Raw genomic sequence first — 12,664 nt, forward strand, 5'->3', positions numbered from 1 at the left:
AAAGGTCATACAGGTAGCAGTGTGCAAAACAGATCAGGATATACAAATGTGGAGTGTTCAGTCCTGACTAGAAATATAATAATAAAGCAAGAGGGAAATGACAAAGAAAGGCCTGAACTAAGGTACAAATTGGGAGGACTGAGAGAAGTGTGATGATTAGAGATATGTTATGGGAGGTAAATTTCACTAGAGTTGGTGACGATTGTAGAAAGAAAAGACAAAAGAAGGAACATGTCTGTTGGAGAAGATCTTAAGTTCAGATTTGACATTTGGGGATTGACTTGCTTTTCAGAATCCTGGTAGAGCTGATTGAGGCCTATTACATTCCCTTGTCTTGAGTCCAAGAATGTAATTTAGTCTAGATATATTGGGTGTAGGGTCATCATGTATAAATGGTAGATGAAAGAGAAAGAATTAAGAATAACTATAAGGAAGGTAAAGTATGAAAGAGTAGGAGAGAAATATGACTGTATTACAAAGGATCCAAGTCTTAGAATGAGAAGGTAGGAAATAAGTTAGTTAGAAGGAAAACCAGGAAATATGGTGTCCAGGAAGCTAAGGGAGGATAGAGGTGTAAATAGATGAGATTAACAATGCCCAATGTTGTTAGCTGTGATGTAAAATAAGAGTTTAGGTGATAGGTGAGGAGTAGCCAGTTATTTGTGTTATATGGTGGGACTAGATTGAGAAGTTTGCATTTATGCCCAAGAGGATAAATATGGAAATGCAGTTATAAAAGATCACTGAATTAATATGGGAAGTTTATGGTTTTATGGGCAATATTCTTTTCAGCAAAGTAGTTTGTGTGTGCTGAGATATTTTATATTGTAGAGAATGGAGGTGTTAGAATATGCATGAGATTGGTTGTTAGACTTGAGGTGTGGATTGAGTTAGCTGAGAATTCTAGAGCTAGAGGTAATCATATAAATCATCTAACTCTAGTATTAATGAAATAATCAGTGATTGGATAGTTCATTGAGTTCTTTTTGTTGTCAATTCATGAGTTCGCTTTCCAACTTTGTTGTTTCTAGTAGACAATTAACTAGGTTGCATATATGCCATTCCAAGGTGTAGATTCAGACAGTGGGACCTGTTAACCTTTGGCATGTATATGAAATAAATTGATCTTAGGCTATTGAATTTTAACTGTAATATGATTTTGTAAAATTTTATCCATATATTTAGAAGAAAACTACATAGAATCTAATAAAATATTTATACATATGTATATTTTATTATCCTATAGAGTCAGTTTGCAAGGACGTCCTGGGTATACTCTTCAGTATCAAAGCTCATGTAGTTGAACAGATTATTGAATTGTTTGACATGAACAATGATAAAAAGTTGGAATGCATTCACTTTGGTTCTGTTTTCTTTGGAACATCAAAATTGAACATGCACATCTATATAATAATAGCCCGGAATCCATAAATTGGGTGGCAATAATTCAAGATGATTCTGTTGGAGAAGAAGTGGTAAGTAAATGGTGCAACAGTGGCTTAGCAGGTATTATGATTTAAAACAGGTCATTTGAATCTACTAATAGCCAACGAGCTATTTAATTATGTTAAATATATTTTAACATGGGCATGTGATTTCATGTGTGTCCTAGGTTAGCTTTAAAAACTTCAGTAAATTAAACTAACATTTATAATAATGTGTATCTGAAGTAAAATAGTTAAGTATTATGGATCAGTGACTAATTGTGGTGATTTTTGTTCTCATCAAATTTTCAGTATCCTTTAAATTTTATCATGTGTTACTTAGTCAAATTTAGGTAGGTGTTACTTTAAAGATGGATATTCTCTATTTTCTCTAAAATTTCAATGATTGTTTTATGAGCTCCTCTTAAAATATTTTTGTTTGTTGTTTGCTTTAAAATGCTTTTATTCTGATTTTATATTATAGGGTACAAATATTCAACAAAGTACAGATGTTGCTTTAAATAATCTCACCTACTTAAACAAAATAAAAAAATATAGATATTACCAATTTTATCTCCTGTGTCCCCAATGAAGGGACTTTACTACCTTATCAAAAGATTATAATTACATTTGTTTCAGCCCAAAGTAAGTAAGCCCAAAATTTATTCCATTGTAATATTATTAAGTACTAATGGAAATTGTTAGCTACACTTTAACCAAATTTATTTTAATACTGTCATAGTAAAGCTTGCCTGAAGGCATAAATTAGATTTTTCTTGTTATTGTTCTAAATATTTCCAGCATGGTTAATATTATTTCCAATATTTTTATTTTATTAGTGCATTATAGTTATACTTAATAGTTATATTCATTTTGACAAAATCATACATGCATGGAATTTGATTTGTTCTTTAGTACTGGTATCCCCCTTTCCCTCCCCTCTTCCTCTCCCTATTCTTCTTCCTTTACTGTACTGGTCTTCTTTTCATTCATTTATTTATTTTTGTTGGTGATTTATAGATATACATAAAGGTGAAATTCACTATGGTATATATGCACATAATATCCAATATTTGGGAATTTAGTGCTAAATACTTGATGTTAAATTAAAAATCACTGTAGACCTTGTGGAAATGTGGGAAGTACCAAGTTTGGTTGTTTGTGTTTTTTTTTTTAAATAGCCACAACTGATTTGTGCAGTACAGAACTTGTCCCTGCAGAAGTAATCAGGTACAGGAGTATGTAGAGATGCCTCCAAATACAATGTGGTGCTCATGACAGGACAGAATCCTTGGTGACTGAGTATCATAAGTATTAAACATATAGTAACCTGCTGGGATTAACCACAACTGTTTTTCAAATGCATACTTTTGATACTTAGACCAAAATATATTTTTATTTCATGTTCTTAGTTTTGTTATTTAGACTGGAAAGATTTTTGGAAGTGCTACTTTTAATGTATAGTAACAATCCTAGTGACACCTTGGTATGCTGCAGTGTGTGTCAATAACCGATCCTATTGCAAGTATGATTATTCTTATTTGTGAGAGGATAATGTTCAATATGATATTTCCTCTTCTTTTTGTTGCAGTAGAGTCACTTGGTGATATCAATGGCCTTTTTTGGGGGGTACTGGGATTGAACCCAGTGGCACTTAACCACTAAGACACATCCCCAGCCCTTTTTTTATTTTTTATTTTGAGACAGGGTCTCACTCACTAAGTTGCTTAGGGCCTCACTAGATTGGTGAGGCTGGCTTTGAACTTGTACTCCTCTTGCCTCAGCCTCCCTAGTCACTGGGATTACAGGCCTGTGCCACTATGCCTGGCTCAGTTGCCTTTTGAAGACTGAGTTATTTTAATTTTAAGGAAGCTAATAAATCAAATAACTGTTCCACTTGTCCAATCTAAAAGTACCTTACCAATGAATACTTTCATACGAAAAATTTCTTTGGTGAATTTATAAGATTCTGTTTAATACACAGTCTTTTAAATTCCATAGCAGCATGTTAACTTTGAGAATCTGGCATGGACCCATAGGTATGAGTATGATTTGAAATCTTAGTCATATGTTGTTTTGAACACACCCATTTTGCATTCCTACTTCATCTTACAGGTCATTTCGTTTGTGTATTTGTGTATCAACTGCCAAAAGAGCTAACCTCTGGTTAAGGCAGATAAAGATAGTCAGTGAGCAGGCTATGATGTAACCCATCTGTCTTTGATCCTATTTCACTTCCTTCCACCCTTCCTTTCTTCTCTCTTAACAAGATTTAAGTCTTAACCAATCTTTTTCTCCAAATTACTTGTTGTCCATGAATAAGAAGTTGGCTTGCAATATGCATTATACCTGGGGGAGAAAATAGTAACAAATTTTCAATTACTCTCAAGGGTAAGATGAACTATTGTAGAAAATTGACCAGAGTCCTTGGTCAGCAATGAATTTTGCCTGGAAAGAAAATCCTTTACAGACAAAGTGGCATTTGAGCTAGATCTTGATGACTTAGTGCATTTAAGTTACTCTTGTCTTAGAAATGTTGGCATGAATTCATTTTTCTAAACTTTATACTCTGTAGCCTTCTTTTGTCAAGTCTCTATATCTGTTCAGTAATTTTGGAAAATGAATACAGCTATATTTCTATTACTTAATTTTCATTTGCTTGCATAGATTTAAGGACTGGGTTGATATTTCTTTGAGAGGTGGTAATGTATATCACCTTTGCTTTAAAAATAACTGATTGTAATTTTTACAGACTAGTAATTGATGGTAAAAAGGATGTTGACCCTTCACACAGGCAAGACTATGCTGTCTTTTGAGATTTGAATCTGTAGGAAGTAAAGATGGATTTTTGAGAGATGATGACAATAAAACCATCACAAGTAAGTATAAAATTAACAAAATCATCAAATATAGCAATTAAAATTGTTTAAAATTTTGATATCAATATTTGTAGAGGCACTTTGATAAAATTTGTAATTATTAGACAACAAAAATACAAGCATATTTAAGTGACTTTAGCATATCATCTTTTAAGAATGAAATCAACCTTGGAATAGTTTACATACTAATTTTCTAGGTTAGAATTTAGATAACTTTATAATTTTAAAATGACATTGTATAAACATGATACTGGAGTTGGAGGAATTTTTTAAAAAACCTGATTATATTTTGTATGTATGCCTAGGTCTGTTCTTAGGGCTTGGTATGGGAACAATGACCCATTCCATTTCTACCAGACCTTCAGCTCTCTTAGACTCTGTACAGTAACAGTCAAAGAAGAAGACTTAGAGATTAGTAAATAGGTGTTGTACCCTGTCATAGGATACTGATATGGGCATATGTTTTGTAGGCCACATGTGAAGATACATTATACTTTTTATTTCTCAGTTACTATTGGGTTGTAGTAAGGAAAAAGATGGAACAGGACTTGTAATCACTTTAGCAAGACAGATCAGATAAAATAGACATATTAGGGATCAAATCCAGAAAAATAAACTATGCCCAAGAGGTGGGTAGGTTCATCCTGGACACTTAAGAGATTCAAAACTCAAAAGATATTCAGACCAATAAGTGATATTGAGCAAGTTTTAATTGTGCTCCTAGGACAGAAATTTATTGCTGTCATTAACTTTGTCATGGTTTGTGATATTGAAAGATGCTAATAATAGAATATTTGTGTGAAGTTTGCAGGTTAATCTAACTTTGAATAGCTGGTGATGTAGATGCTAGTATTTAGAATCTAGAATCAGTCAGTAAGAGCATCAATGAAGAAATACAGTTTTTTGGGTTCTAGTTATATTGCTGTATATAAAACTAAAGACTACAATCCAGAGTTTCTATCTTATTTCTTGTGTCTTAAAAACTTCATGTTTATTTCTGCCCAATTTATTCCATTGTCCTATTATTTTAATCACTGTTTTCCATGTACACTTAAATCTTTGTTCTTTCTCCATATCGAATGAGTGAAAGTTTTCTAATCCTATTAAATTCAACTTTCTTTCTACTCCAGATCTGCATGTGGGAAGCTGATTGTGCTGGAGAAAAACTATAACTACTAACCAAATGGATTCTTTGAGATATTCCATATTCCTACTATGTTCCTCCATTTATTGTTTCTCACAATCTAAGATGAATACCACACACTTTTATTCTTTCTTCATGTTTCCTATCTTTCCTCCATCTTTATTCTAAACTTGTAAACACTTTAAGTGGCCTAGTAGGTTTTCTACTAGTATTGTGTTAGTCTGCTTTTGTTGGCCATGACCAAAATACCTGACAAAAGCAACTTAGAGGTGGAAAAGTTTATTTTGGGCACATGGTTTTACAGGTTCAGGTCATGGTCTGCTGGCTAAATTGCTGTGGGTCTGAGTTGAAGCAGAACATGATGGCAGAAAGGTGTGGTGGAGGAAGTATCAGTTCATTGGAACCAGGAAGGGGGTAGGGGGTAAGCAGAGGTGAGAGACAGGGAGAGAGAGAGAAGCTGGGGCAAGATATAATCCCCAAAGGCATGCTCCCTGCCATGACCCACCTGCCTACAATTATCACCAGTACATCTGGTAGTCCATTTAAATTAGTTATGCATCAAATGAATTAATCCACTAATGAGGTTTCAACTCTCATAATCTAATAATTTCATCTCTTAACATTGCTGCATTACCTAACACATGAGTTTTTCAGGGGACATTAAAGATCAGAACCATAACAGATATCTAGTAGGCCTCTCAAGCTTATTATATGCCAAATTGAATTCTTGGTTCCCCCACAACCACCCACTTCTTCAATGTTTTCTGTTTCAGGAAATGGCAACTGTATCATTTCATTGCTCAGACCCCCAAAATTAGTGTCATCCTTTATCACTTTCCTATCCTACGTCCAATCTGTCAGCAAATCTTACTCTACCCTCAAAAATATAAAGTATGACCATTTCTCAAAAATTCTTCTACTCCTTTCCCCTAGCCATATTGTTTCCTTAGTTTTTTTTTTTTAAACCTGCCAACTAAGTTCCTACCTTAGTGTTTTGCTGTTCTCTCTGCCTAGAATAGACTTTTCTGGATGTTCATGTGATTTTCTTTCAGACTCCCTTATATGTTTGCTCAAGTGTTTCACTTTAAATATTTGTCCAAATGTCCAAAAGGGAGGCCTTTTTGACATCTCTACATTAAAACATCCCCAAGACCTTGTATTCAATCTGCCTTACCCTACTGTACCTTTACCAGTAGAATCTAGCCTCTGTTAAAAGTAAGTGTACTTACTTAGTTGTTATCATCAATATCACCTCACTAGAATGTAAAGTCTGTGAGAACAAGGTCTTTATTTCACTGTTGTAGACCCAAGGCCCAGACGAGTACCTGGCATAGAAAGGTACTCAATAATTGTCTTGAATGAAAAATTGAATGAGCAATTCCCATGGGCACTTGGTTTCTCATCAAGTCCTTTAAATGACACTATATGTACTAAGTAAATATATTTTGGATTCCCTACTTTTTATGTTCAATAGCTATTATTGTTTTCCAGGTGATCAATTTCAGAAAGTGGAATTAGCACTGACAGGCTCAGGACTTCCTGTCTTATTACATTTTGATCCAGGAAAAGTCCTTAATTTTACACCTTGTTTCATGGGTGAACGTGCAGACATTCTGTGTGTTGTACAAAATCGATCTAAATCCCTTCCTGTGACATACCGTTTTCAAAAAACTGCACATTTTAAAATTGATCCTGAAAAGGGCAAGATAGATGAAGGATGTATCCAGGTAAGGTAATTTTCTTTACTTTCTTTCCATATTGCTTCGAACATTTTAAGGTCTGTTACAATGCTATGTAGAGGATTAAAAAGCATTTTTGTACCAATGTTTATAAAGTGATCTTTTATTAGTTACTATTATTAGTTATGAATACTTTCATATGTGTAGTCATGGAGAATCTGTCATTATTAAAGTACTTATTACATGTCAGGAAAAGCATTTTATATTCTAGGGAAGTTAAAGAAATACAAAACATAGTTATTGCTTCTAAGATATTTTTTTTTGTAGTGCTGGGGATTTGAACCCAGGGCCTTGTGCTTATAAGGCAAGCACTCTACCAACTGAGCTATATCCCCAGCCCTAAGGTATTTTAATATAGTATAGAATTGTAAGACATATACATGAGAATGTAGAATATGTTAAAATAGAGCTGTGCCACAGTGATATAGAAACTCAGAGAACACAGTGTGATTACTTATAGCCAGATAGAAAGGTCTTCATAGGGGACCTTAAGGACTGAGAAGAATTTGAAATTTGAAAGCAGTGATACTTATTTAGTCTGAGACTTGTACTGCTGATGCAAAGCAGAAAAAGAGAATACCAAGGCATTCCCATGGGCGCCAGGCCAGCTTCTGGATATCAGGGGCTATTTTACTTACAACTGTTAGTCAGACAACTCTTTCCCAGATCCTCTAAGCCAGGGGTTGAATGGCAATGGTCTAAAGGTCAAATCTGACTCAATGTCTGTCTTGGTAAATAGTGTTATTGGAACATAGCCATCATTTTTTCACTTACTGTCTAAAGCTGTTTTTATGCTCCAAAGACAAAGTTGAGTAATCTTGAGAAGACTGTATGGTCTATAAAGTCTATTTTTTTTTTTTTGTGCTGGGGTTTGAATCCAGGGTCTTGCACATGCTAGGAAAGGCTCTACCACTGAGCTATACTCCCAGACTCTCCAAAGCCTAAAATATTTAATGTCTGGTAGTTTACAGCAAAAATTTGCCGAATCCTGCTCTAAGAAACAAACATGAGTGCTTTCAGTTTCACCTTTGTTATGTCATCGTCTTTCCTCCACTGCATAGCTCATAAAGTTATTGATGGACACTTTCTTTTAATTGCAATGAAGAACTATTATATATATGTTTATATTCATGTAACTCCTATTAATCTCTCACTGCTTCATTAGTGTGATTTCCCCCAATCTGGATAGATTTCATCAGTCTTCATAGAATAACAGCAATTGTTAATTATACAAAATATTTTCTTTTGAACTGTTTCCTAGCTTTTAGTCCAAGCCTCTTTAATCTACCAAATGATTTTTTCCTCCAACAGGCATGCATATCTTTCAAAATATCTGATAGCTATTTCCCTAATAATATTTTTATTTTTAATCCTCTATGATTCTGGATTTCTCCAGCACATATAATTTTCAAATTAGTAAAAATGTGAATGCAGGAAGTGTGGTAGACACTGGAGAACTGTGATGTGCACGGACCAGTCAAGAGACCTTTGACTATTTAGAAATGTGATAAAATTATTCTTTTTAGAATAACAGGTTTATTGAAATATATTTACATGCCATAAAACTTACACATTTATTTTATTTTTGATCTTTATTTTTTCTTTTTAGTTATACATGACAGACTTACACATTTTAAGTGTACAATTCAGTGATATTAACATTATGAATAATGTGCACTAAATGTTCATGCACAGATTTTCGTGTGGACATATTTTTAATACTCCTGAAATATACCCAGCAGTTGTTGGGTCATATGAAAGCTCTAGGTTTAACTTTTTTGAGAAATTCTCATACCATTTGCCAAAGTGATGCCTTCTTTTATATTCCTCCAGTTTTGAATGAGCATTTCAATTTTTCCGCCTCTGTGCCCACATATGTCAATGTCCTTCTTTGTTATTATAACCATTCTAGTGGATACAAAGCAGCATGTCGTTGTGGTTTTCATCCCCATCTCCCCTGTGACTAGAGATGATGAATGTCTTTCAGGTGCTATTCTCCATTTGTATATTTTCTATGGAGAAATGTTTATTCATACCTATGATGGGCAGAATAATGGGCTCCTAAAAATATCTCTATCTCAATATCAATTTCATGTGTATGTGATGTTCCATGGTAAAGAATTCAGGTTTATGTTGGAGTTAAGATGGGTATCAGTTGACCTTAAAATAGGGAAATGCTAAGGTGGGTCAAAAAATCAGAAGGGTCCTTGGAAGTGGAAAGGGGAGGCAAAACAAATATCAATATTAAAGTGATATGATATAGAAAGAAAGATGTCAGTGACCTTTGCTGGCTTTGAAAATGCCATAAATTAAGGAATAGGATAGAGATAGCCTCTAGAAGCTAGAAATGACAAATAAAAAATAAACAATAAATAAACTATAACAAAACATGTTCTCCACTAGGGCTTCCAGAAGTGAATGAGTTCTGCTGCCACTTGGATTTTAGGCCATTGAGATCTGTCTCAGACTTCCAACTTACACAATTGTTAAATAAGAAATTTTGAGTTGTTTTCACCCAAGGAATTTTAAATAATTTGTTATAGACAATTTAGAAACTGATACAGTATCATCTCCCAATTGTTATTTGAGTGTTCTTTCAGTTGATGAATTAAGAATTCTTCATATATTCTAGATACAAGTCCCTACTGCATATATGAATTACAAATTCTCTATTCTGAGGGTGTCGTTTTACTTCTTGGAGAGTATCCTTTGGAGCACAGAATTTTTAACTTTAAGTCCAGTTTATCTATTTCTTTTTTATGCTTTTAGTATCATATCTAAGTAGTTATGGAGTAACCAAAGTTACTAAGTTTTGTCCTATACTTTCCTCTTAGAATTTTAGCTTAAATATTAAAATCTATTATCCAGTTTGAATTTATTTTTGTATATAGTATGATTTAGAGATTCAAGTACATTCTTCATATATAGATGGCCAGCTACCCCAGAATGTTATCACATTCATCAAAAACCATTTGACCATGAATACAAAGATTCTAGACATACAATTTTGTTTTATATATTTGTTTATCATTATTCTATTACCTTTGAGTATTGATTCCTTAAATTTGTAATTATATTTGAAATCGGAGTGAGTTCTCCAAATTAGGTTTTTTTTTTAAGAGTGGTGTTTTTAATGTTTTTATTAGTGCATTATAATTATATAATACTGGGTTCATTTTAACATAATCATCCATGCATGGAATATAATTTGCCCCAAACAGACCCCTGTCATAAGCGCAACAGGATGAGAAGCAGACCTCAAAAGATTCAGAGAAGCCTTTATTCCTTCGTGGACTTGGGCACTGATGGGGCCCATTTCCAGATGGGAAAATGGCCCTCAGTTATAGAAGAGATTTGGTTTTATAGGGTACAATGAGGATGATGTAATCATTGGAAAGGGTTTATGTGCAGTTTTGACCATCAGGGGCTAGTTGTGCAGGTTAAAACCAGACCCTGAGGGATGAGTACTCAAATCTTGCCATTGTTATTTAGGACTAATTTGCTGTGGGGGAAGGTCAAGGTTTAGGGCCCAGCATTCAGTATCCACCCTTTCCTTTAGGGCCCATTGGTATCAGGAAAGAATGCTCTGGAGAGGTTCAATGTTTGGCCAGTTTTCCCTCCCTCCTCCTGAGCCATACGGTCTCTCATTTTTCTTGGGGAGCTGTCTTATAGAAATATTATTTTCCATAACCCTTCACCTGTATTCATTTTCTTACCTCCCCTGTTCCCTTTCCTCTACTCTACCCATCTTTCTTCTATTTATTTATAGTTTATTTTTGCTTTCAACTTCAGAGTTAACTGGAATCAGAACGAACTGGAACATTCTCTCTCATCTTTGATTTTTGGAATAATTTGTGAAGGGTTAGTGCTAATTCTTCTCTTTAAATGTAATTTGTAAGATCACATGGATGTAACCGAAGGACAGATAGGCCAGATGTAATTAAAAAGAACTTTTTGGGATGGCTCTCGGGTGAAGTTCACCAGTCCGCCAGAGTGAAGGGCTGGGGAAGTCGCATGGGGCTCTGGCTGGGCGGCTCTTTGTAGTTCGGGATAGGCGGGGGAAGACTTGAGAGTTTAGTGTCCCCCTGGGGTTGGCTGGAGACCCTGCTGAAACCCGTGTCCCTCTGGGATTGACTGGGGATCCCATTGACTGGCAGGCGGTTGTGAGGCACCATTAGGGTTTATCTGTCAGCGCCTGATTGGTTGTTTCCCTGCACATGCGTGGGCTGTGTGATGCCCTCCCTCATCCAGCCACCTCTGGCTACCCTAAAGTAATTCACTTTTGAATCCATTGGTTTTGGATTTTCCCTTTTTTTGGGTACTGGGAATCAAACTCAGGGCACTTGACCACTGAGCCACATCCCCAGCCCTATTTTGTAGTTATTTAGAGACAGTCTCACTGAGTTGCTTAACACCTTGCTTTTGCTGAGGCTGGCTTTGAACTCAACAATCCGCCTGCCTTAGCCTCCTGAGTCACTGGGATTATAGGTGTGTGCCACCGCGCCTGCCAGTTCTGGATTTTCTTTGTTAGAATTTTTTTTATTAATTCAATATCTTTACTTTCTGTAAAGTTATTCAAAATTTCTCTTTCTTCTTGGGTCTATTTAAGTAGTTTGTGTTGTTCTAGAATTTGCCTGTGTCATCTAGGTTATCTTACCTATTCTTCTTTTTTATTGATGTCACTAAAGTTGATAGTGATATCCTGTTACCAAAAAACTGGTACCTTGTCCCCGATGCCAATCCAATAATGAAAGCATGGTTTTGAGAAAAAGGAAAAAGAAATTTTATTTTTTACTAGCAAAGGGGACTTTACTAGTACAGGGGACTCCTGCCCTGGAGACTGTGTTCTGTCCATTAGAGGAGGTGATTCAAAGACATTCCCTATGGGTGGTGGGGAGGGTTGTAATTCACTGTTAATTTGGGAGGTAGTCATTTTCTGAGGTCTTCTGGCACCATCCCAAAGTATGAATTACTTAGGTCCTTAGTATCTGTGCTCAAGGACAGATAACTTGGCCTAGGGTGGGAAAGAAAGGTAATCCTATTTCTCCAGAGGTAGGGAGGAGAGGGAAAGGAGAAAAAAAACCCTGTCCATTAAAATATAAGTCACAGTGGCAGAGCAGCAAGGGCTATATTCAAAGTATGAGGTGGATCACTGTTACACTTCTGCATTTCATAATTTTGGTATTATGTTAGTTTTCATTCATCTTAAAATATTCTCAAATTTCCTCTGTGCTTTCTTCTTTGATCACCTGGTCGTTTAGAATGATATGACCGATTTTCAGTATTTGTGAGTTTTTCATGTTTCCCTTATTGATTTCTAATTTCATTGCATTGTGGTTGGAAAAATACTGTGTAGATTTCAGTACTTTTAAATTATTGAAACCTATTTCAAGGCTTAGCATAGCTCTGTCTGCAATGTATTCTGCTATTGTTGTGTTGGATGGTCTATAGATGTATTTTAAGTCTAAGTGGTTTATG

General features: G+C 35.0%; 1 protein-coding gene across 1 annotated transcript in view; it reads left to right on the top strand.

Annotated features, from left to right (window-relative positions):
* Positions 1-12,664, top strand: part of Cfap47 (cilia and flagella associated protein 47) — a 403,733-nt gene that overhangs the window by 14,712 nt on the left and 376,357 nt on the right. Inside the window, 9 exon segments of the mRNA XM_047535909.1 lie at positions 1,247-1,280; positions 1,282-1,387; positions 1,390-1,475; positions 1,909-1,977; positions 1,979-2,051; positions 2,054-2,069; positions 4,177-4,235; positions 4,238-4,303; positions 6,939-7,174. Of these exon segments, the coding sequence (XP_047391865.1) occupies positions 1,247-1,280; positions 1,282-1,387; positions 1,390-1,475; positions 1,909-1,977; positions 1,979-2,051; positions 2,054-2,069; positions 4,177-4,235; positions 4,238-4,303; positions 6,939-7,174 (745 nt within the window).

This window comes from Sciurus carolinensis, chromosome X, assembly GCF_902686445.1.
Source record: "Sciurus carolinensis chromosome X, mSciCar1.2, whole genome shotgun sequence".
In the NCBI taxonomy this organism is placed as follows: Eukaryota; Metazoa; Chordata; class Mammalia; order Rodentia; family Sciuridae; genus Sciurus; species Sciurus carolinensis.